Source organism: Zootermopsis nevadensis, unplaced genomic scaffold, assembly GCF_977971745.1.
Source record: "Zootermopsis nevadensis isolate Lab colony 2312 unplaced genomic scaffold, Znev_1.0 Znev_ptg000018l, whole genome shotgun sequence".
NCBI lineage: Eukaryota > Metazoa > Arthropoda > Insecta > Blattodea > Termopsidae > Zootermopsis > Zootermopsis nevadensis.
This window is the reverse complement of record NW_028259150.1, coordinates 6,970,332-6,995,965: the sequence shown is the minus strand read 5'-3', so window position 1 is coordinate 6,995,965 and position 25,634 is coordinate 6,970,332. Positions and strand designations below refer to the sequence as shown.

At 36.1% G+C, this 25,634-nt stretch overlaps 2 protein-coding genes across 6 annotated transcripts; one reads left to right on the top strand and one right to left on the bottom strand.

The window, feature by feature from the left end:
- Positions 1–46: 46 nt before the first annotated feature.
- On the top strand, positions 47–7,746 carry LOC110832961 (kanadaptin). Its single transcript, XM_022070471.2, has 10 exons — positions 47–864; positions 1,653–1,869; positions 2,435–2,612; positions 2,996–3,138; positions 3,524–3,690; positions 4,649–4,840; positions 5,368–5,556; positions 6,430–6,619; positions 6,883–7,115; positions 7,504–7,746. The coding sequence occupies exons 1-10, from the start codon at positions 163–165 to the stop codon at positions 7,618–7,620; spliced, it is 2,328 nt and encodes a 775-aa protein (XP_021926163.2). The 5' UTR covers positions 47–162; the 3' UTR covers positions 7,621–7,746.
- AlaRS-m (alanine--tRNA ligase, mitochondrial) lies at positions 1,937–24,935 on the bottom strand. 5 transcript variants are annotated; one of them, XM_022070468.2, is made up of 18 exons: positions 24,327–24,935; positions 22,299–22,521; positions 21,159–21,332; positions 20,826–20,971; positions 20,453–20,647; positions 18,792–18,936; positions 17,358–17,497; positions 17,110–17,257; positions 15,677–16,499; positions 15,120–15,331; positions 13,172–13,350; positions 12,117–12,336; positions 10,950–11,098; positions 10,155–10,347; positions 8,515–8,753; positions 6,869–8,170; positions 5,225–5,382; positions 1,937–2,479 (listed from the first exon to the last, which is right to left on the bottom strand). In XM_022070468.2, the coding sequence occupies exons 1-15, from the start codon at positions 24,344–24,346 to the stop codon at positions 8,523–8,525; spliced, it is 3,198 nt and encodes a 1,065-aa protein (XP_021926160.2). In that variant the 5' UTR covers positions 24,347–24,935; the 3' UTR covers positions 1,937–2,479; positions 5,225–5,382; positions 6,869–8,170; positions 8,515–8,522. The 5 variants fall into 5 exon arrangements, with proteins under 5 accessions (XP_021926160.2, XP_087207403.1, XP_021926159.2 ...); XM_087351277.1 differs by lacking the exon at positions 6,869–8,170 and adding an exon at positions 23,933–24,174 and having other exon boundaries at positions 22,299–22,518; positions 24,327–24,921; XM_022070467.2 differs by lacking the exon at positions 6,869–8,170 and having other exon boundaries at positions 24,327–24,921.
- Between the last annotated feature and the right edge of the window lie 699 nt (positions 24,936–25,634).

The following is a 25,634-nucleotide window of genomic DNA, read 5'->3' as shown; positions in this document are numbered from 1 at the left end:
GAGGGAAATTTATTATTCTTGTAGCGACTTGAAATGTTGGCAATGACGAACTGAAAGCGTACATGACCTGCACAATGTGTTTACGCTATTCTTAATAGTCCAAGTTCATGTGTGTATATCAGGTATGCTTACTTTTCATGCTGTCGGTCACTGTTGAGTAACATGCAAGAATCAGAACAGGCGGATGAGAAGCATGAATCGCTGGGAACAGCCGAGGAAAATGAAAATCGAGGCGCGGAAGTGTCTATTTCGTCTGAAAGTGAGGTTAAGGATCCGTCAAAGGTTCAAGATTATGGAAGACCATCGGTCGATATATTCAAGAAGCCTCAACTTATAATTGGTCCTAGAAGAGGTAAAGGTGTTGGTAAAGTACGGAGCATAGATGTTATGCCACAAGAACAGTCAATAGAAACGGAAGACATAGAGAGTGCCCCAGACACAGATTCCAGCACACATGACATTGCTGAAGTAGACCCAAACATTTTGAAAAACCCAGACTCTAAAACAAGCAGTGCAGTATCCCCGGCACAAAAGATTACGGAAAGCTTAATTCCATTACCTTACAAGGAGCCTAACTGGAGTGGCATACCTAATGAAGCATATAGTTTTGAGGTTTTAAAGTCTGGTAAAATATTGGAAAACATAAATTTAAGTTCCAAGTCTTTTTATGTGTTTGGTCGTTTGTCAACATGTGATATCCATATGGCACATCCAACAATATCTAGGTATCATGCTGTATTACAATACCGATCTCATGAAAGTGAAAATAACCCCATTGGTTTCTATATAAATGATCTTGGCAGTACACATGGAACCTTTCTGAATAAAAATCGGATCAAGTCCAACATGTATATTCGTGTACAGGTGGGTATTTGGAAATGGAATACTTCAGATATATCAGTATTCTTTAAAATTCGATCCATCTACTGCCCAAAAGAGCAATTCATGATATAATTATATGCATATGAAAACAGAGGATAAACATTAAGTTCCCTCTGTTTAGTTTTGTAACTGCTCTGTTTTTGAAGATGGCAGCTTTACTCATCTTCCACAGAAATTTATACAAACATTGCAATGAGGCTGATAATAATTTTAAGAATAATCAGTGTATTCTTTATATACTGTATATAATCATAATGATATTGGAGGCAGTAAGCTCCTTTGAAATGATCACTTTCTACAAGGTCACACAGCATAACATTCCAGAAGACAGTCATCTTCATACTTGTCACTGAGAACCTGAATTTTTCAGAATCCCCTGACCAAAGATTTGCTATTGTTTTGGTGAATGTGCTATCATAATTGTTTCAAAACTTTAAGGCAGAATTTTGTTTTTGAAGAACACATTTTTAATGGATAAGTCTTGATATCAAACATTTTATCTTTCCTAAAAGGTCAGGTTCTTCCAACCATTCTACTCAAGATCAATGAATTTTTCTTCTCATCATTCTTTGACAAACAAAACCACTGAACCAATATAACACTGCAACCACAGAATAAATTTATCCTCAATAACTAATTGGCCCCAAATTGCTGATCTTTTACACTAACTCATCACTTTTACCAGTTGCTACACATACAAAACATGTCTATTTTATTTTAACCTTATATAAATTCAATGTTAAAATTAATCTGTTGCATTATTATTTGAGGTGGGACATGTACTAAAACTGGGCCTCAGCACACGTTTGTTCCTGCTGCAAGGACCAGAGCAGGATATGGAGGATGAGTCAGAACTCACTGTAACACAATTAAAGCAGAAGAGGCAGGTGGAACTTGCAGCCAGAGAACTGGAAGAGTTGAAATATCAGCAGCAGGAGGAAGAAAGGGCAAAAAGGGAGGAAGAACAGGGTATTGACTGGGGAATGGGTGAGTTTAGAGCTCTTTTACCAGTTTTTTTCAAATAATTCCATAAATTAAATGAACACAACATGAATCATTCTAAATAGCATGGAATAGTATGTTCTCACACAGTGCTACAGAACTAGTACAGTTGAGACAGCATCTCTAGATAACTCACTAGATGAGCCATTTATATGTGGTACCAAGTAGGTCTGTATAGCAGTATTATTGGAAGTTTGTATTTTGGCCACATTACAGCCTGTTCTAAAACTTTTCATGGATTTATGCAGTCTCTCCTTGTAAATACTGTGAATGTAAGATGAAATGGTTTATGACCATTTTCTTCCAAATCTGTATATACTTACCATTTATGACCAACTTTTCATCTCTCTCCATGCCATATAACCTCTTCAAACAGTATCACTAAGTAACCTAAGAAACCACTCTAACATTCAACATGCTCTGATAATTCCTTATAATAGGCCATAACCACATTCTCCCAGTCTTTCTAGTTCTCTTCTCATACAGATTTGCTTCTTTCCAGGAAACAGCTTATTACAAAATTGGTGAAGTTTCTTTTTTTATGTTTTAGGTGATGATGCTGATGAGGAGGCAGATTTGACAGAAAACCCATTTGCTGCAACACAGAATGAAGAATTGTATATTAATGATCCCAAAAAGACTCTGCGAGGCTGGTTTGAACGAGAAGGCTATGAACTGGAATATGATGTTGAAGAGAAAGGATTTGGGCAGTTTCTGTGCAGAGTTGAGTATGTATAGCTTTTATTTACTCAGTGCACAAAGTGCATAGTATCTGTCCATCCATCCACATGTTCATTTCCAAAACTAATGGACAGATGTCACTGAAATTTGACAGTGGGGGAGATTACAAAAATGTGTTGCGTGATTTTAATTTTGGTGTGTACCAGTCAGGTAAAACACATATTTTACTTGAATTCCAAATTCATCTTTATCACATTTCTCAGAAACAGTTCATCATAAATTATTATACAGCATAATCTTATTAAGACCTAAAACTTTTATTTTAAACATTTAACAGAATGAAAATAAATGCAACTTATAACTGTGCAGTATATCAGGAATTTCACTGTATGTGCATAGCAGAAATAATAAAGATTACTCTTCCACCTAGATTACCAATTGAAAATGCAAGGGGCAGTACAATGATGGCTGAAGCCATTGTGAAGGGCAAAAAAAAGGAAGCAGTGGTTCAATGTGCTCTAGAGGCCTGCAGGTTGTTGGACAGGTATGGGCTGCTGCGTCAAGCTACTCATGGTAAGTTTATAAATATACAGCTTTACATTCCAAGCAACTTTATATATGTTAAAAATTTGGAACATGCTGATCTATAATTTTTGAGATTACTCCCAGTTCTTGTTTATCAGTTTTGTTACAATAACTCTGGTATCTGATAGTTGGTGGGTTTTTTATTGTTATCATATTCATTCAGTCATGAAAACATCAGATCCTACAAGAAAATATTACACAGACTTAGTTTTAGCTGTTAACAATTCAAAAATAATCCATTCCCATTACTTAATAGCATTAAAAAATTCTAGTCTCCACTAAAAAAGGTTTCTCTCTGTATCTTAATAATTTGGGAATATGTGCATTGCTGAATGTTATATGCAATAATTCACTTCAGAAATGCTACTTACAGAGAGCAAGAAGCGTAAGGCGAAAGACTGGGAAGCTGAGGATTACTATGATAGTGATGAGGACACTTTCTTGGACAGAACAGGAACTGTTGAAAAGAAACGGCAGCAGAGAATGCGAGCTGCTGGCAAGAGAGATCCAGGAGAGGTTGTTGAGACATATGATTCTTTGGTAAGTATTGATAAGTATATGTTCCCTGACTTTTGTTTCTATAGTTTTCCAAACTGATCTGTATGATGTTCAGAGATATATGCAGCCCTGCATGACCCTGATGCAATCTTCACCTTGATTCACTCTAGTAATGGTAGAATTACTATTGTTACTTTCATGAATCACACTACAATCTTAGCCATTCATAATGTTGTATATATTCCAACAGAAATAACAAAGAGGTGATTCCAAGAACAATATAGGCTGTACAAACATAATATTATAACAGCCACACACTACACCTGTACAGACACGTATTGAGATAAGCGAGAAAGAATTTAGAATAAAGGACCCAAACCAGATTCAACCCAAACAGCTTACCTTGCTGATGCTGAATCATAGTTTAAGACATTTCAAACCAAAACAATCCCTATCACCCAGTCACTCCTTTGAAACAACGCATGCTGGAGAGGGAGGGGGAAGAAGATAGCGAAGAGAATCAGAGAAAGGGAGCTGCCAATTGTCAGGGAGTGACTGAACCGATGTACTTGGCTCAATTGTACAGAATTGTGATCTCTTATGATGTTGAGGGCAGAACATAAATTACCAGTGTTTAAAAACAATACTCTGAAAAACACAGATTTAGATCTCAGAAGACATAAGTGGCCATTTCAGATAATACAGAAGAATGGCAATGTTAGGCCTTGCCTAGCTATGTTGGGGTGGTGAAATAAAGGGGTTACAATAAAATAGGAAGAGAAGATCTGAGATTAGGAAACATCTTGAAAAGCTGACATGTAGGAGACTGAAGGGCGATACTAATATAGATCTGGGACAAACAGGCTGTGGGAGTACCAAGATGATGGAACTCGGGATCATGTCCAGTGTCTTTCGTACTGGTCACCTGGAACTGTTGGGTTCTACTACCAGGGAATTTGCTAAGTCTTTTTGCAGCATTATAACTTTTCTTTCTTTTCAGATGAAGAAACACAGTGACATACTATCACAACTTCAGGATCTAGAAATTCAACTTGAAAAGGCATTGGAAAGTGTTCATAAGTTGTCACTTGAACAAGATAGGGATAATGAAGATGATGAAGATGCTCTTGATGCATTCATGATGAAACTGTCTACTCCAGCTTCTGACAAGAAATACGTAGCCAGAATTAAGGTAAATTTTTTGATTCACATGAAGCTTCAGTATATACAGTGAGATAAAATTAGTGTTAAGCTAAATGATGAACCTCACAGATGGAAGAGTCTGATGCTTTTCCTGCCATACTCACACATGGTTATTTTGACTGCTAGAGGAATAGCCAAACTGGAGTCTAAACACATTAAAAATAAAACTTCCTCTAATTATAGGGGTTTTGTGGCAGCATTGGTTTCATCTAAGTTCTCTTCAGACAGCAATGGGCATTTTGATTCGGGTTTTCTGGCCAATTTAATTTACTTACAAGTTTATGAATAGTTCTCATACAGAGAACTGTAACCTCCTGAAATTTACATACATATCTGGTGGTTAGTATTCCTACTTCATATTCAGATGACATACCTGGACTAACACAATGCAGACAGTTCTCATGTGTCACAGGATATAATCTGGTTGATACTGGAAGTGTTGAACAGCCTGGAAGTTTGTTTTCTACAGTGGTTTAAAAGCTGTTATAACTCTTATGTTGTCTATTAATATTCCAGTCTCAGTTAACAGTTCTGAAACAAGAAGAAATCAGGCTGAGGAAACTGGTTAACATTGCCAGGCCAGCTAATCTGCCAGAATTGTGTCCGCCTGATAAAATTAATCCATCTGTAAACTTACCAGCAACATGTAAGAAAGCGCTCCCACTAATTGGAGCCAGACGGAAACCAAGCAGCAAAACAAAACAAGTAAGCAGCTATATGTGTTTCCTGTGTTTTATGTCCCTAAACCCTATCTCTTCCTCTCGACTAAGTATCTCATTTTGTATCTTTGTTCATTCTTTCATCTTTTATGTTTCTTCACTTGGTCTTATAATACAATTCTTGATCAGAGAGTGCCCATTTATTGAGGCTTAATTTTTTATGTTCACAAGGAACCCTCTTCATATTTATTTTGAAACAGTTTTCCTGCAGTGTTTCTGCTTTCAGGTCTTTCCTAATGACCAGCTGCATCAGAGTTCAAATAGCAATATTTCTATAATCATCAGTATTTCAAGTGTAACAGTGCATAGCCTGTGTTATTTTGTCCCTGGTCTTGTGTATGTTGTAAGAACTATCTCCCCTAAAGGAATGACCTTGCACTTAAAAGTATGTCAAGGGGTATGGACACAGCTCCATGCATTCCTGATCTCAGCACTACAGGGGAATGAGTCCCAGCCAGTTTTACTCCTGACCAAAACGGCTCAGACATCAACTGATAGGAAGGTGGCTGGAGCCATTCTGAATGTGGTGGTGAAGAGGAAACTGCCAATATATCTATGGAAAACAAGATTACATACCACCTGACACAGCTGAACTTCACAAAATTGTAGTACAAAATATGTTATGTATTCTGGTATAAATCATGGTAGAGTGCAGATGTCATTACTTTTACCAGTAGGAAGAATGAGTATCACAAAGCAATGACAGCTTTAAAATTGGAGGTTATAATTTATAATGAAAAAACATCAATAATTTTTATGATGTACACATGACAATATTAAATCAGTAGAATTAAAATTGTACTGTGGCTAACATCTATTAATTTAAGTAAATTATTACTTTCGTTTTAAATAATTACAGATGGAATTTATGGAGAATCCCCCAAATTCATCAACACTGAATGCAGAACAGGAACAGGAGGAAGAAGAAGATGAAGAGAATAATGTAAAAGAAGAAAGTGGAAGATTTCCAGGTTGCAGTATAGCACAAGAAAGTAAAGCATCACGCAACAGTAAAAAGACACAGAAATCAAATAATGTGGAACAGAAAGGTATAAAAATATATTGCAAAACTTTGCAGCAGCATTTTCTGGGAGATGTGGTTGAGTGTTATTTTGGATGATAAATTAGTGGAGTTTAATAAAAAGCATTGTTTTAACTGACTGTAAATGGTAGTGGCAGCTTAAGCACCAAATATCAGCTGTCCAGGGCATAACCAGTCATTTTAATTACTGAACTATTCTGGCACATACTGTAAACTGAAAATCATAAAATATTTATTCTTCTTCATGAATACTGACCTTACTTATTCCAGGTAAAGAAGATAAGATGGAAGTAGACATTTTAGACACTGAAGATCCCAAAAAATTATATACAACTAATCAAAAAACCAAAGTCTTTGGGCCTGTAATGCTTCCACCACTGAAAGAAAACTCTGAAACCACATCAAGCACAGAAGTTGTGGAACCTCACAGTAGCGATGAGGAGAAGGAAGTAGAGAGGAAGAGGAACAGAAACAAGAGAAGGACAGAGCAAAGAAATAGGAAGGTAACAGTAGCTTATTATTATTATTACTCATTAGGTTATTTCTAGATAACATTGCAGTCACTCAAAACCACAGAAGTGTATGGTAATACCATTTTTAACATTTTGTTTTTCACATATGAAGTTCACCTCTGATATTAGAGCCCAAAGGTTCAAATCATTAGAACAGAACCTTACCACTGGACATGTATACCCTAAGAATGCTAGAAGAATAACATAAATTACATAGCTTCTGTTCATGCATTTCCAGTTTTCCACCTTCTTTATGATGCTGACCAGAAGGTTCTTTACTTGAGTATGAAAGTGATGAATTTGTGCATTCCATAACATGTTTATGAGTGCACTTGTCTAGTGCCACCTGCTTTGGAGTATTAACTGTCCTTTTTTATAGGCAATGCAGCAGAAAACTGATTATGATCCTTCAGACCCTGATTATTCAGTGTGGATACCACCAGAAGGTCAGACAGGAGATGGAAGAACAAAACTGAATGAAAAATTTGGCTACTGACTGCAAACATTTAAACCTACTGGCACATCTCCTACAGTGTAGAACAGAAAAACAAAACCTTTCAGAATATTGTATGGTACTCTGTATAAGTTAATATTTGTATCACCATTAAACAAACTCTGAATATGCTGTTTCTGTATGAAAAACTGCATTGTGTAAGCAAAATCTTTACAACTATCTGGATTTAACGGTAAAGGAAAATCCTGTCCCTACCTGGAAACTAATCCTGTCCACCCAGCATGTAGCTGACAGTGGTCAGTGACAACAGAAATTTTAATAACAGTAGTGGGTTTAAATTTGCATCAGCTACTACAGCTAATTATGACAAACCAGCAGCTGTCCCAATTGTATTATCAAGACAAGTGCTTCAGGCATAGTGTTATCAGTCTTCTAGGAGAGGTGAAGAAATCCACTTCTGAGATCAAAAACCTACGGGGCAGATTCTGCTGTTCCCAATTATAGAATAAGCGTGAGAATGACAATTGGCATGGTGGAATTACAACACAGACTCTTCAGCTCATGAGTTACATACTGTTTAATAGCAGGATGACTGCAAATAATAGAAAGGATGTGGAAATCATTGTGGCACATTTTGCAGTATCATTCCAGTATTTGTATAGGTGTACTGAAGAAAACCATGGGAAAAACCAAAGATTCTTTCCCAGGACCTGATATGAAACAAGACAGCTAACAATTCAACCACATGTTCAGTCCTCTTATTGAGATGGATGTACAAACATATATTTACACACTAAAAATAATTTTTCATTTTTTTAACCTCTGTGACTTTCAGAGGATGCTTCAAGATTTTTTTATAATACAACACTTGTACTTGCTTAGACAAATCAGCTAAAACCATTTCTGTGAATGAATTCACTTATTAAAACTACTTACTGTGAACTTCAGGACTGTTCTTGTGTCTTAGCTGGTCCCAAATGGAGTTCAGCAAACTTTGTAGCACTCTGAAGAGCATCCTTCATTAAAGTATTGAAGTCAGCTGGTTGTAATTTTTTGCCTTTCATATTGAACACAAAGCATGGATCCTGGCCTCTTGGAGCTGCACCTTCAGATTTGAACACTTGCAGTACAGGTTGCATCCATAACTGAGCATTGAAAGTTTCTGACAACAGTGTCTGCAACAATCATCACATAACATCACACACCATATCCAAATACAGTGCACCATGCAATGTTCCATGAATTAAGACTTTCTTAATTTTGGGTTAAAATTCATTTTTCATAGCACAGCAGGCATAAATGGAGGTTTCACTATACTGAAGCAATCAACTTGAAAGGCAACAAATTATGTTTTTTCACACACCCACAGTTCATCTTTACCTTGACTATTTAACACTTTCATCATTTCTCCTTTAACCCTAAGAAATGCCTAATTTAACTAATATCCTAGGAATTTAACTCAGAGAAAACTGCTAATAATAAAGTCTGCCATGTGACCCAAATCTGAGGCAGTTCAATACAATTCACATTCAGAAGTTACCAGATTATCTTTAGTGTAAGACACCTTCCTGGAAAATTCTGCCTGAAAATATTTTAAATTCAAGTTTTATTAAGAGTGTTAAAGTAATAGAGACACTTTCACTTTTAACATCAGTACTGGAATGAAGTCCAATTTTCAATTTGTGGTTTCTCAGATGGGTTAAAATGTAGTTGCACATTCTTTCTATCAGACAGCAGTGAAAGCAATTCACAGTTGGTTATATGAACAGAAACAACAATATATTTCCTTGCTTGAGATTATCACTGATCTGCTTCCTAAATGTTACAGCCTTCTCATATAATCAGTCTAGAGTAGCCCAAAAGATAATAACAGTTTTAATTCTGCTGTGTTATCATGGTAATATGAAGTATCCATTGTTAAAGACTGGCTATCATGGTTCTGTAAGACATACAAGGAGACAAGCACTCAGAAAAAAATACCAAAAGATTGTTCTGATAAAAATATAAGTTGAATTACAAATAAATCCTGAACCTAACAGTATTTTAAGACATTAATTTGTAAGTGAGGGATAATTTATTTGCAATAAACTGTACACATATGTTATGTACCTCAATTTCTACATGTAATACAAAATTTACAACCTCAGGATGCAGGTTAAGAATAATATTACAGACTACACATTGTTTGTGTGCTTAACTTGTGATATGTAATGTACATGGTGGCTTACATAACACTGTCCATAGGCAAGCTGTATAATTCATACAGATGCAATACAGTTTTAATCAAGTTACTGCTGACAATCCAATACCCAGTTGTATCCTGCTTCAGTGCTTTGTAAATAATTTTAACAGTCTGTTAGGGCAATGCTGAACTCCACCACCACAAATAATAACCTCAGTACCATTCTAGATGTGGTGGTGAGAGTAAATATTCCTAACTTCTAACCATCAAAGCCCAGGCATTCTAGGTCACTCATCAGTGTGTCAGGGTTCTAGATGTATTCAGTGCATCAAGCAATTAGAATTAGTCCAGAGAACATTTCCTAACACAAATATGAAGTAAGACAATGACATACCTTAGGCACACAACACTTTGCTTTGACACTTCCCTCACTATGAGCTACAAGCAGCACAGGAATCTGAGGGCACATTCTGGTAGCCTTCTGCAGAGGAACACTGTCTATCATTGAGGAGCACTGTAGAAAATGGACTAGAAATGACTGCTGGTTGTTTGCCAACACGGCAAGCATTTCAGTTTCCAATTCATCTCTGTGGAAGATATTGTTCATGTCATATTAATTCTGATTGCATAGCTTGTTCTGTACCCATCCAGAAGACATCATGTGAAGGCAGTCTACTTCTACTGCTCTATTAACTCTCCAGTGGTAGGATGATTGTGAATAATGAACTGTAAAGAATACTGAAGAGGTAATCACAATCTCTTTTGAGGCAGTACCTCAGCATTTGCCTGAGTGGACTAAGGAAAACCACAAAACACTGCAGGATAATCAGTTTGAGGCCAATATTTGAATATATAAAGTGAGAGTGATGATCATTAAATCACAGTGTTTGGTGCATGTAACATCCTAATTTAATATAAACACTATATATTTATGAATATTTAAATGATTAATGAATACCTTTATATTACATTCATGATGGACACAGGTGAAATTTTGTTAAAACACACTTGAACTTCATATAACACCTTATAAGAAATGTTTGCAATAAAGCATTATGAGTAGTATCAAACTGCAACTTGTCACAATTCTTAGTGAGTGTTAAAATTGTTCTTTATCAGTAATTACTACATAGATTTAAATTGTAAAGTAAAATGCTTTATTTAAAATATTTTAAAAGATACAACATACCTGAGACATCCTCGAGCACTATCTTTCAGCTTTTTGCCTATAATTTCAATCTTCCGCAGTTCCTCTGAACTAACCAAAAAAGGAAGAGTGTGAGAACCAATGGCCAACTTCTGCTTCAGTTTCTGCAGCTTCATATCCAACTGCTCAGCCTGACAAAGAATAAAGGAATAACATTACATTCTTCTTCTTCATGAAATACTATTCTAGGATTCAAGCAAGACAGTGGGTGGCTCCTATCTGTGCAGTAGTAATAAATGTCACACGGAGAATGTTAAATAGATCAGGCAGTCTACAATATTCATGCTTTCTCCCAACTTATTATTTCTTCCTCACATGAAAATGCAGTTTTTGGGAGGATGCTACATGTTGGTGATATTTTACTATGATTTTAAAAATGGAAGAACAAAGACCCAAATGTTGGATTTTGCACAGAAAAACTGCTTAATAATTTAAATCAAGACTGCTAGAATGGTGTGACTGTACATGCTGTTGCCAAGTTCCAACAACATACTCCTGATGCATGTGGAATTATATTAAAAATGGTCAAGTTCAACCAAAATATCTCAAACCACAACCTCATAGGTCTTACAGGGAAAGAGTGACTCACCTGCTGTCATGTTCAAAACTTAGAATACTTCTTTAGTTCATCTCATGCCCAATCTGCAAGCCAAAAGCTCACCCCTTGTTAGCTGCCTGTGACTTTTCATGCAATATAAACACAGCAAAGACAAATGCTTATAAAGTTGCAAAGAATGTGGAAATAAGCTGCTGTGGTTATTTGAAGGCTCTATTCCAACATTTGATAAGAGGAGACAAGGAACATCATGTGCAACCCTGTTCATGGTAAGGCCAAACATCAAATGAGAAAATAAGAATAATTATAAGCAACTGACTAAGCAGACACAACCTCTTCTGAGACACTATACCAAGATTTACAGAGAGGTATTAAGAGGAACCACAAATAAGAACTGTCTGTCCTCACTGTTCACATTCAAGCCAGAGACTCTAAAAATGAAGGAGTGTAAACCACTACACCATGGTACTTTATTTATGCCAAGAATATAGTAATAAATGGGTAAAAATAATCCTACATGAACAGATAACAAGGCCAGAAAACATAACAGGTTTATAATAAAGGTCAGACACCATATCATAAAAATTACCAACCTCGTGTGCAGAAACATTTGAACTAAGGAAGTACTCCACTTCAGCATGCAAAGATGCCACTTTCTCAGCCATCTGTTGGCCTTCTTGGAGTGCTGATGTGGCATAATCACCTGTAACAGCTACCAGGCTACGTGTTCCACTGCCTGCATTCTTCATCCCCACAATACAGAAATCCCTGATGTCTGCTGTATTCAATACATGTGTACCACAACATGCTTCTCTACAATAAATTAAATTACAGTGCTATTAAATACTATCTGACACCAGGCAGTCAACAGCTATCTTCAGACTCTCCACCGTGAAACCTCAAATTCTACCCATAGGGTATGTTATGCTCAAATGTTTTTTCTGGTCATAACACTATCTTTTCGAGTATTAAATACTATTTATTAGATATACCGCAAGAGTTTATTGTCACTTGGCCTCAAGTTCAAAAATGCTTCAAGTGTAAATTTTTTATACCACCCTTATCATTTGAAAGGACTTCATATTTACTTCTTGTCTTTCTGTAACACTTTTGGAGAGTTAACAAAATTCCTGATACTTTGAGAGATTGTATGATATGCTATAATATATTACGCTCCTCGGAGTCATGTTTTAACATGACACAATATAAAACAGTCCTTTCATTGGTGGTGTATGCATATGTCTATGAAATAACATGCTAAAATTTGATGTTAAAGTCTGTCTCAACAGGGTCATGAGAGGGTTAATGTAGAGAAAAAAAATAGTTACAACCTGATCCATTGCTGGAAAACCTGTCACACTCTACTTTTGTTTAGTGATGTTAGCTGTTGCAGGGGCCATTTCTGTGAATGCCTGTTTACTGGTGCTATTTTTAGTGGCCTTGTCTGTTACTGACACAAATTCAATGAGTGGCCTGACCTATCATTAGGTTTCGTTGTATTTGGCCGAGTATTCTGAATTCAAAAATTTTCTTAATGTATTCTTTCTATCAGATTTTGTCTATGTTATTATCTTAAATCTCTTCCACTCGTTCGTTTCTTAATAAACTTATCAATATAAACAAAGAAGCAGTCACGTTAAATACTAACCTTGATGTAAATAATCCATCAGCTTCAACTTCTATAATGTATATTTTTTCCTCAGGGTACACTTCACCAGGTACAAGGGTCACATTCTCTAGAGAGAAGAGCTCATCAGCTGACACGGTGTACCGCTTCACAGGTGTGGCTGCATGCACACACCTCTGCACCATCTCTTCCAGCTGCTCCTACGTGCAGAATTCATTTCTGTTAAATCTGTCCTCAGTCTACAAATCATACATATATTGGGATGTCCAGGCACTAAAAACGTCATTTTAAGGACTAAAAATAGATACCATGTTTTCAAAAAAGGCACTTACAAAATGTACTGTATGTAATGATGACTGAATTGACATAAGACAGCAAAGGAAAATGTTTAATTACTTTGCAATTAATAATTTTTTTTCCAAGTTTAACTGCAATGCAAATTATAAGAATCATTTGGAGATTGTGGTTACATAATTAAACTGCAGATTCTAATTTGTCAACAGTATATACAATGAAAAAACAAACTAAAACATTCTTAACTACCATTTACTACAGACAATTTTCTGTGAAACAAGCATTTATAATCATAAAAAGTTAAAATAACTATTAACATGTAAAGGCATATTAGGAACTATAAAGTTAAACCATATATTAATACACCTAATCTTATATCTCTCAAAATTATGTGCATACATTATTACACTTGTAGCATGACAGGGTTAAAAAAACTCATATGCTTTTGCCTGTGAGAGTTTACTTGTCATAATTAAAAACTTTAATGCATGCTGCTTTCAAAATAATTTCCATCTACTATCAAGTATTCCTGCCAGCAGTCACATCAATGCTGGAAGCACTCCTGCAGTCCCCTTTTTCAAGCCCCTTATGTGCCAACATTATATTCTTTTTCCCCTCTTCTTAGGACTGGAACCAGAGTGATACCATTTTGGTCAGATACTCTGTATAAAAAGATGAGCCGGGATAGCTCAGTCAGTATAGTGACTAGCTACGGGCTGGACGACCGGGGTTCGATCCCCGACGGGGGCAGAGGATTTTTCCTCTAGCCTCTGCGTCCAGACCGGCTCTGGGGCCCACCCAGCCTCCTATACAATGGGTACCGGGGTCCTTTCCCGGGGGTAAAGCCGGCCGGGGCGTGATGCTGACCACTCATCCCCATCTAGTGCCGGGGTCAAGGAAGAGAGGGGCTATACCTCCTCTCACCCCAAACGCCTACATGGCGTATAGTGGGACAAACTTTACTTTTACTCTGTATAAAAAGAGACTGATGAGATGATTCTTGAAACAGCTAGTTCTTAAATTCTCAAAGATGAGGGAATTTATGCTATACAGCTTCTTGCAGATAACAAAGAATGTATCTGGTATGTGGTCTTCTGAAACAAACTTGTGATGAACACCACTCTGGCTACTAAAGAACATTTCCAGCATCATTATCTTCCACTTAAACCAGCCTACACAAACTGTCCAGTTTCCCAAGTGATGGTCACTTCAGAAACACATGACTTTGTCCTCATAAGCTTTACCCTGATCTTTGGTTTCTGAGAATTTCCTACCCAGATGTATACAAAACATAAAGTTCACTTGCTCTTCAAATTGCAACATCCTGTGTAATGAATTGTGAAAATAACAAAATTCATCAAACTGAACAGATTATGGTGCCTTTCATGCTCTTTGCACAGTGACAGAGTGTGCACACCAGAATGGACCTCTGCCCATGCTTTCCCTACATTTACACTCAAGCTCTAACATGAAGACACACACATACTGTCATTCAGCAGCTACTGAAGAAATCCACAAACTTTTTGGCATTGCCTGAACATCCAAGGCTCAACCACACATTTCTCCAAATAATATTTTTATATTTTACAATTTTAGGATGTCTCTTCTCAAAAGAAAATGTATAACAGAAAATCAAAGGTCTAATTATACATCCCTCCAAATGAAAGTAACTTACAACATTCTGTACATTAAATGTCTCTCCATATACAGAGAAATCAAACACAAGGCTGGATTCTGTCACATGGCTCGACTTCTGGTAGGTAACGGTAATGATTTTACGGAGAGCAGCATTCAGCAGATGAGTAGCTGTGTGGTTCCTCATGTTGCCCAGTCGATCATCTCCATTCACCTCAGCTGTTGCAATGTCTCCAACACAAATATCATTCCCTGCAATATCAGTAACATATTAGTCTCAGGAATCTACAGCACAATATGCTGTACTTTGATATAAGCCATGCTGGCTTTTTCCTGTATCCTTCCCAATTCACAGAGCACAGAAGCTGAAACAATGAAGCTGTTGAGTAAATAACCACTGACAAGAAGAATGCCAAGGTGCAGAAACCAAGCAAAAGAAGACATACAAAAGAAAATAGGAAAAGAGTGGACACAGACACAAGAAAATCACTTATGGGCAGAAGGGTAAAAATGGAAAGGATTTAGCACAGAAAAATTAATGGAGTATGAAAATTAAAATTGTAAATAACTTTAAAATAACAACAATTTGTAAGTCACCTTCTTTGTTGACAGAGCCGTGATGGAGAAGATATCCGCCATAATTTGTCACATCAGTTACGTGAAATTGTGTTCCATCCTTCATCACTAACTGCCCACTGTCACTGGCTTGTCCGCCTGCTTCATGGTAAAAATTAGTCTGGTCTAAAACAACACTGCACTGTGTTCCTGGCCCAATTCTTGACACTATCTTCCCACTCACAATTATAGCTTTCACTTTACATTTCACAGGAGGGAATACATACTTGTCATTTTCTTTCTTGTAATAGTACTTCTGAGTGTCTTCAGTGAAATTCAAACCCAGTTTTATAAGCTGGTGAAATATTTGCTGCATCTGTTCATTTTCTGCTTCAGATCTGAAACTTTCCTTTGACTGAACTTTAGCTGCATTTAATAAATGCCTAAATCCATTTACATCCACTTGGAAACCTTCTACTCTGGCCAGTTCTATTATAACATCCTCTTCCAAACCATAAGTATCATACAATTTAAATGCTAATTTACCTGGTATCATTACACTAGCTGAACCTATGCTATTTTCAAATAATTCAGTATTCTCCTTTATCTTCTTCTCAATACATTTCTCCTCAAACCTGATTGCTGCAGATGGTACAGTAGATTTTCTCGCTACAAGTGATTCATTCACTGAAGCTGATCTAGCATATGCTCGAAGTTCATGATACCCTGCTATAAGGCCTGGCATCTCCACTATATCCAAGTTAGAGAGTTCAGGTTTCACACTCACTATTTCCTGCCAGTCGACTGCAGCTCCTAATCGAAGTAAACGAAGTACCTCCTCTTCATGGTTGATGATGAGTTGAATCTTAAACAAATAAATAAATAAAATAACTCACCGACTAATACTGACATTAAATGAAACAACTTTTTACATACTCTTTTTTTTAACTTCTGCCAAGGCACCATACAAAGCCAAGCCAATAAGACTGCCGATACATCAAAAGATGAACATATAGGAACAGAATATGATAATGATACACAGTTTCACACCCTTCAATAGCAACCACAAACAAAAAGATTTACAAAACAAGCAACACAGGTTCTCTTTTGCAAACATACAAACAAATAGACATTTCTTTCCTTCTGACTAGTTCCAAGAGGCCTACTTGTATGCTAAGCTTCTTCTACATGAGTCAATTCACTCAAGATAAACCACTAACAGTGTGTTTGTAAACTTGTAGGAATGCACAACTATTCCTATAAACTGCAAAGTGCTTACTGTGCATTTCTAATTTGAATTATCAGAATATTTTACACTCACAAGACTTTGTTACTACTTTGAATTTTAAATTAACAAATTTTAATTTATTTTCAGAGAGGGATTAACAATTACTTGAAATTATACAGGACTATAAAGTATACTATATTTAATTATGTTTTCTTGATATTAAATATTTCCAATACAGAAAACATACCTGCTTGAGGCGATGTACAATTTCTGGATATGCATCACCCAGAGAATCTGCCACATAATTGGTTAATTCAGTTAATAGCCCACATTCAACTCCAAATTTCTGTTGTGATACAAGCATTGCTTTTCGCATAACACGGCGTAATTTATAGCTGCAAAAGATAAACAGATGGACACACTAAATACTGAAATGCATGCAGTTCAGAATACATTCACGTACACATGTAATACATAACACAAACAGTTACTCACTTTTGATCTGGAAACATGCCATCTGCTAAAGCAACTGTCATCATTCGGGCGTGATCTGCCAGTATTCTGTATCCTGTATCAAAGCCCATTGTATCTTCCTCATCAAACTGACCCTGATACACTGGAACATTCCTAGAAAACTGAACAAGATACAGCAATTACAATTGAGATTATGCAGTGTATTTTTAATGAAGTCCCTTGGACTTTCTAAAACAGAGTAAGGCAGGATTTACAAGGTTTGAGCAACTATTAGCTTCTTTAGGAAAACCCTGCTCTATGCAGTTAGCTTGTCAGTCAGGGAGTATAAACAAGATTAGCTCCAAACTGTACAAAAACATCATTTGGGTTCCATTTTGTTCAAAGTTTACAAAAACTTACAAATATTGTATTACTGACCAAATGTATGCATAAAAGCAATCCAGTTAAATTTTCATTAAACTAAACACTGAATGTGCTTACTAAACTACACTGATGAAATTTAATTTAGCTTACAAATCATGAAATCCCAAATCTGAATTTCATTGGCTACTTTCCTTGCTATTTCTACACATTTTGTTGAAATTTAATATTGAACCTTCTACATAAAATCTAATCACAATCCTCTTATTTATAAAACAAAAATAGTTATACAAACTTTCAACTGCAATTCAAAGATCAAAATACATTTTGGATAAAGCGTGTACAACATAATTAGTTCAATTTATTATGTTCTACAAATCTGACTTGATGAAATTATTTGTGAGAATATGGACATCATTTTTAAAAATTAAATTTCTGGCAAGACTTCCCAAAATCATCTGAAAACAATAGTGAAGGGGCAAGAGGCACAGCTCAAAATTAAATTTAAAGCAAAATTCAAGTTAAACATTCAGGAGATACCACATACAACAATTTTTTTATTTGTTGCATGGTATAAGAGGAATTGAAATAGACTGATTCATAGGTTGCTTAAGGCTCTTTTTCAACTAGAGAGGTTATACAGCAATAAATCAAAGAGTAATTAACTTGTAATAAGTGGAATGTAGATGAGAATTTGGAAGAATATGGTTGTGATCTATACCAAGGTACACATCAGAAAGTGCCTGGCATACTCCTGGACAATTGAATAATGTTTCAGTCAGGATGGCTTGTAATCCAGCAGACTCCAACTCAATACACCCTCAGTTAAAGTCTTCAACAGCACTACTGGCACATAAATTTACTTGATCTAACAATTTTAAAATAAATACGTGACAACACCGAAGAATGTTTTCCACACTTCACAAATTGCACACTGCTTTAAAAGATAACTTCTTCATAAAATAAAAACACGTTACATGAAACCATGTGAATGTATGCATGTGTTTAACATAAATACTGGAATTTAACAGAATAATGATAACCATTTCCACATGCTTTCTAAGACTAAATAATGAAATAACATGCAATGCTAACCTTATGAATAGCTTTGAACAGAGGTTGAAACAAATCAGTGTCATAATTGGACCTCTTTCCTTGAAGTATTGCAACAAGTCGTTCCAGCCCCATTCCAGTATCAACATGTCGACAGGGTAGCTCTTTCAACTGACCATCTTCACTCCTAGAGATAAAGTAACAAATGGGAACCATATATAGAAGAAGAGATATACATTCAAGTTATTACATGACTGAAGATGTTCCCAAGACTGGGTAATTATAGTTAAAGAAAATATATGATATAATTCAGGTCTATACACAAACTTTATTTACAGATGTTAAAATTTAAAATTTGCGCTATTCATCATTACTACGATGTTACAATACTGCGCCTTCATTACTACATGTTTCGATGCGTAGCATCATCTTCAGGTTTTTCCTTTAAAACTACTTTATATTTCAATGCAAGTTTTTCATTTATTCATCTGTTTTGTAAATTATTATAGTATGTGTTCTGTTGATCTTCTTATTTTATGCATCTTATGTTTTGTTTTCCATTATTCTGTGAATAAATTAATTAACATATGAGTTATTTATTTATATGTAAATAAGTTTGGAATATTGTTGTATATTTGTAAAAGTAAGAACACAATAACATACCATGAATCGTGATGTACGGTGTATCTTCGTCTGATCAGGTTGACTGTCTGTTTGTGGACTGGTTTTGTGTATAGATGCGGGTCGTATATATAGGTAGAGGGTGTCAGGTGCTTGAGTCAATAACTTGTATTGTGTTAAATATAGGGTTATTTAAATATAGGTTATTATCGTTTAGAGCAATATTTTGTTTATGTGTACGTTGTATATGGTATTTTTCTATGGTTTCTCTATGTCGTCTATTTTGTACAATTTTTATAATATCCAATGTTTCTTCAATTTTATTATATGTGTGTCCAGTGTTTAATATATGTTTAGCATATGCTGAGTAATCTTTATTGTGTTGGATAGCAGTTACATGTTCTTTGTATCTTTGTTTGAAAGTTCGTCCTGTTTGGCCTATATAGATTAATGGGCAATCTATGCATTTTAATCTATATATGCCAGGTTGTTCGTATTGGTTTTTTGTGTCTAATTGTTGTTTTTGTTTTAAGAATTCACAGAATAATGGAAAACAAAACATAAGATGCATAAAATAAGAAGATCAACAGAACACATACTATAATAATTTACAAAACAGATGAATAAATGAAAAACTTGCATTGAAATATAAAGTAGTTTTAAAGGAAAAACCTGAAGATGATGCTACGCATCGAAACATGTAGTAATGAAGGCGCAGTATTGTAACATCGTAGTAACGATGAATAGCGCAAATTTTAAATTTTAACATCTGTAAATAAAGTTTGTGTATAGACCTGAATTATATTATATATTTTAATTATAAAACACAAACATGACGCATTTAAACTATAAACTTAATTATAGTTAAAGAGTGGTCTGGATTGATGGTTGGCAATGTGTTTTGTAAAATCATTACTTTTCTGCTCCACCACTCAGCACTTCTGCTATTACCTAATCAAAGAGAGTAGTGGGATGTGCCTTATGGTGCTATTACATCATATAACCATGGAAACAAAGGAAGGTCAGTAAAATCACAGTCTGTTAGAAATAAACAAGTTTCTAATATATTAAACTAAACTTACCTGTTATATTGTATGAAGACTAGATTCCATATCTCTGTAAGATCACTACAACCCATGTTGACTTTCGCTGCAGCAAACTGACGGCCAGGAACATGATCTATGTGGATCTCAGTACATGGACCACAAGGTCCAGTGACCCCCATTTCCCAGAAGTTATCATCTGAACCAAATGGTAGAATGCGATTTGGTGAAACGCTATACAGTGAAATATAAAAAAATTATTGTCCACAACAGGCCATCTTGCCTCAAATATGTATTTTTCATCTTCTACAAACTTACTCTCCGATATTCATAGTAGAACTTGAAGATTAAATACCACTAATACCAAAGAAGAGTACAATTAATATCTGAGGGCATTAAATACATCAATTACCCAATTTGTCTCCAGATGTCTCTGGTCTCTAAGTCTGGTCCCAAGCCCAGAGCAGAGTCACCTCCATGATATGTGACATAGAGCCTAGAAGGGTTCAGGCCATATTGACCTATTAATAGATTCCAAGCCAGTTCACATGCTTCTTTCTGCATAACAGAGCACAGACAATTAGTGCAATGATATCACAATGTGACATACATACACACACTCAAACATAACACTGCCCCTGAGCCTATACACAATAATGTCATGAAGATGAAACGGAAAAAGTGTGGTATGGCATTCCATTATAGATATTACTCAGAATTTACTACATTCTATTTATCAGCCTACCTTGAAATAATCTCCAAATGACCAACTCCCAAGCATTTCAAAAAAAGTATGATGATAGCCATCTGCACCAACTACACCCAAATCATTATGCTTTCCTCCGACCCTTATACACTTCTGGCTGTTGGCAGCACGAAGACATGGTGGTTGAACATTTCCAAGAAAAACACTTTTGAACTGCAATCAGGGAACAAAGATAAAAAGACATTTCCTTACAATACAGTGCCCAGTAATTTGTATCTGTTGTAATTTTATCTGAGTTATGAGCTACAAATTTTGCAGTTAAGAGGTAAAGCATAAAATCTGAAGTTATTACATATGATAAAGATCACAATCTGCATCACCACACTTCAACAAAATTTCTACTAATCACATACATCAGTTTCTCTGTATTTAATTCTAAACCAACTTCCTTTTAGCCCTAGCATTTTTCATAATGATATTTCTGTTCCCAACTAATACCATCAGCATAGAGCAGAAGCTGATGTCTCCCATTCAACTCCAACTTCTCCCTGTTTTCTTAGATCTTCCTGATGGTGTATTCCAAAGTATGGTTGGAATGCTACGATGTTAAAACATCTCTATTCAAATCATTCTGAATACAAAATGCATCAGACAAATTTTGAATTCTTCTCTTGCTACCAGCCACGTCAGGTGGTTGAAAGGCAAGAAACCAACATTTAAGAATGTTGGGCAAAATGTTACATGTACTTGTTAACAAGAGATATTCCTTGATAATTACTGCAGTCAGATTTACTACCTTCTTATAAACAGTTACAATAATAGATTCCTTCCACAAGTAGAAAACTTATTCAGAGTATACAGATCAAGATTTTTAAAATAATTCATCATAAAAGAATCAGAATGCAAATTCAAACTGACTGTTGTTAATTTTAAATCACTAGTTATATTAGTTGTACTAATTACGATTTTCCATAATTTTCTGCGGACTGCTGATGCAATATGAACTGCATAACAAAGCCAGAATCTGTAATACATAAAGTTCTAAAAATCTTTCATATACAAATAAAGACAAACTTTAGAACAATACTTAATAAAATACTAAACATCATAATAGTACACAGACACCAGATGTTAAGCCCTCATAATGATGACGAGTTTAACTGATGGAATTTGAAGTACCTGGTTCATTCCAGCATTAACAAATGCTACAGTTGGATCACAGAAGGGAACAACAGGACTTGATCTCACAAATGTGTGGTTATGTTCCTGCACAAAGTAATCTATGAAAGACTGTCTGATTGCTTTTGCTGATAATGGGCCAGCATCATGATAATGCCTGATGAATCTCAGGTAAAAATTAAACTTGGTGATATGGTAATGTTGTGCTGGTATCCTCATGCTGCTGAAACAAAGAAGTATAACATACTTTTATCATGATACTTTGCACACCTGGTAGTCTAGATTAAAGTGGTGGATTCCATTACTAAAAATCAAGTGCTCCTCTACATATTTCTCTAGATGCTATGACCAGTTACAAACAAATCTGCTGAATTAAACCCCCAGACTATAATAAACTGCAAAAGTAAAAACAACACTCCTTTTATATCATATGAAATTATACACAATGCTTGTCTACTATATTACATTATATTTTGTACAATTCTTGGACAATGTAAACTTGAAACAATAATAGCCATTATTTCAAAAATTCAAACATACCATAAAATAGTCATGCCTTGAGTAAAAAGATACAGCTGTTCCTAGCAGTCATGGTACAAAATATTGTCATTAATGTGATGTGATGTGATGACTACATCCACAGCACAGATGACATAAGTTTTTTGTATCATCAGGAAAAATTATATTCTGACATTTTGGTAGCTGTCTTCTGGGATGTTGCACTGCATAGTCTGGTAGATATTATCTGATGCTTCAGGGAAGCTTACTGCCTCATTATCCTCAACACCCTGATGATGGAGGTAAAAAGCTTCTCTGAGTCAATATCTACCAGACTATATGGTGCAACATCTCAGAAGATAGCCATCTTCATACCCACTGCTGTGAGAACCTCAAATCTCACAATAAATTTGACAGGATTGAAAATAAGTTTAATTCTAAATCTGCTTTATGATTTGAAGGTTTCATGGTAACAAAACTTAAAAGAAAACAGTTGCATTAAATGTTTATACAAAGAAACCAACATTTCAGGAACCATCTCCGTCCCCACCATTAGGGTTCTGATGTGACCGGATACCACAATCATCTCCTATATATACCTGCGCAGGAGTCGTAGCTGGACCTTAGCAAATCGGAGCTGGTGGATGGAATCAAGTGCTCATTTTGTGTGGCCCTGCTTTCCTATTAGCATTTTTGCCAGACTGTTCGAGCATGTTTGTCACAGGATTCCATTAACTTTAGGTGAAACCTCCTTCCCTATTAAAGTTCTGCCTACATCTGGGATGTAGGCAGAACTGTGAAAACAAGAGTGGTTCCATGAAAATCCTTTCATGCACCCACACTGTCCCTTTTCTTGGCCACCTGCATGCAGGTTCAAAAATGTCTGGGAAGTTGTTATTAGTTATTCTGTATGTCATAAGAACATGAAAACTGGAGTATGTGGTGATAGGAATGACAGTATCACTGGATCTGGCATAGCGTCTCAGTACAAAGTGACCATACAACAACATCAATGGCCTAAAACAAAGGCCAATTTGTTTGAGCAGTGAAAACTCTCTCAGAAAAGTTTCATCTTCATATATTTCTGGACCAAAGAGGAAACTAAGATAGCAAAAAGAAAACATAAATGTACTTACCACATTGCTTATGACTGCTGCAATTTCTGTCAAGAAGTCTGCGCTAAAAAATCTGCCAAAGCCCACAGGTCACAATGTGACTGGTGGGTTCACATCATAGAGTAGACAATGCAATGGAGATTAAAAAGTGCTTTGAGCTGATGACCATCAAACAGTTATGCTTTCTCCAATCAGTTGAGGATCGAACATCTGACACTTACACAGATTCCACCCACTTCGAGAGTCAAGCTGGGCACAACCAACTGTTCCAAACATGGAAAGCTTATGCCCATATGGAAAATATGGTAATATCTGATAAACATCCATGGCCTTTGTTGCAAGGAAACATGATACCATAAGAGCAATAGAAGACACGAAGGGCCTTGTTAAAAAATGACCTATGATTAATTCTTACCTTTGTAAATGTATGTGCATACGACATTCATAGTGGTAATCTGAATCCTAACGTTTTTAGGAACACCGTCAATGTGCACAGTACTTCTCCTGAGAGTGACCGATTCCAATTATTCCTTATAACCGACGACAAAAGACGGCATAACCACAATCAACACGAATCAATTCTGCTTTAGGTTAACTACGTTTAGGTGTAATACGCTACAACCACACACCGCCGCTGGTAGGTTGGTATTAATCTACGGTATGATTACGGTGTGGGTTCATTCGGGTTTCAGTGATACTGAGGGGCAAAGGGCGTAGCTGCCGTCATTTCGAGAGCTGCTTGAAAGCGCACAGAGCTCTTTTAGAAAAGCATAATTAATTAGACAAACCTGTCGAGAAATGATCGATGTTAGAAAGTATGAAATCGTGGCAAAAAAAAAAATCCTGTCTGAGGTGATACCCTTCACAATACGAAAGAGAATTTTCCAGTATCTATTCGAGATATTGAATCTCAAACGAGCAATTCATATTCGTTATTCCAAGTTGAGAACAGTATCAATAGCGCTTTCGTTGTGGCGGTAACTTGTACCGGTACCTTTCCTGCAATATGCTTGACAACTATCGGGCAACCTCAAAGTACCGTCACTCTTTCCTTCCAGAAAACAAGCAAGACAATCTTGTCAAATAATAGCACTGTTGCTTAGTTGATGTTCATACACTATTTTAAGGGATTCTTGGCCTTCTATGATAATATTTATGAATATGCGTGTGTTATTACAGTTACCAATGTATGATAATCATTTATGTTTAGGCATTTTGGGCTTTGAGGGAAAATATTGCCGGGTAACTCAGTCAATATAGTGACAGACTAAAGGCTGGATGATTGAGGTTCCATCCGTGATAGGTGAGGATGATTTTTTCCTAGTCTCTGCGTCCAAACCGACCCTGGGGCCCACCCAGTCTCCTATTCAGTGGGTATACTGCGTTCCAGCGTTTTTGGCCGCTGAACTTTGGGAATTGGAACCTTGGAGCGAGTCAGTGACCAGAAGTTTGCTGGAAGGGATGGCAGCAGGCCGCATACAGTACACTCCAAATAGAATATCACCACGTTATGTAACACAGGATAGTCGATTTCACTACACTACACATCACTAGAAAATTAACACTGCAGAGAGTGTTAGATAATTTTATCTTCTTCACAACTCTTCGGTCCTCTTCCAATTCTTCTACTCCTCACAGACCATCGCTTTCTGATATATCACTCGATTCATCACTACCGCTGCTGCTGTTCACTCCATTATCTTCAATTATAATACGTTCAATA

What these genes read in the sequence shown, in the direction of transcription:
- LOC110832961 (XM_022070471.2), top strand. Translation starts at nt 163, where the DNA reads ATGCAAGAATCAGAACAGGCGGATGAGAAGCATGAATCGCTGGGAACA. An exon ending in ACATGTATATTCGTGTACAG is followed by an intron (nt 865 to 1,652) that starts GTGGGTATTTGG and finishes TTATTATTTGAG; the next exon opens with GTGGGACATGTACTAAAACT. An exon ending in AAATAATGTGGAACAGAAAG is followed by an intron (nt 6,620 to 6,882) that starts GTATAAAAATAT and finishes TACTTATTCCAG; the next exon opens with GTAAAGAAGATAAGATGGAA.
- AlaRS-m (XM_022070468.2), bottom strand. Translation starts at nt 24,346, where the DNA reads ATGCACATACATTTACAAAG. An exon ending in ATGCACATACATTTACAAAG is followed by an intron (nt 22,522 to 24,326) that starts GTAAGAATTAAT and finishes TCTTTGTTTCAG; the next exon opens with CAGCATGAGGATACCAGCAC. An exon ending in GATGGATTATTTACATCAAG is followed by an intron (nt 12,337 to 13,171) that starts GTTAGTATTTAA and finishes AATTTATTGTAG; the next exon opens with AGAAGCATGTTGTGGTACAC.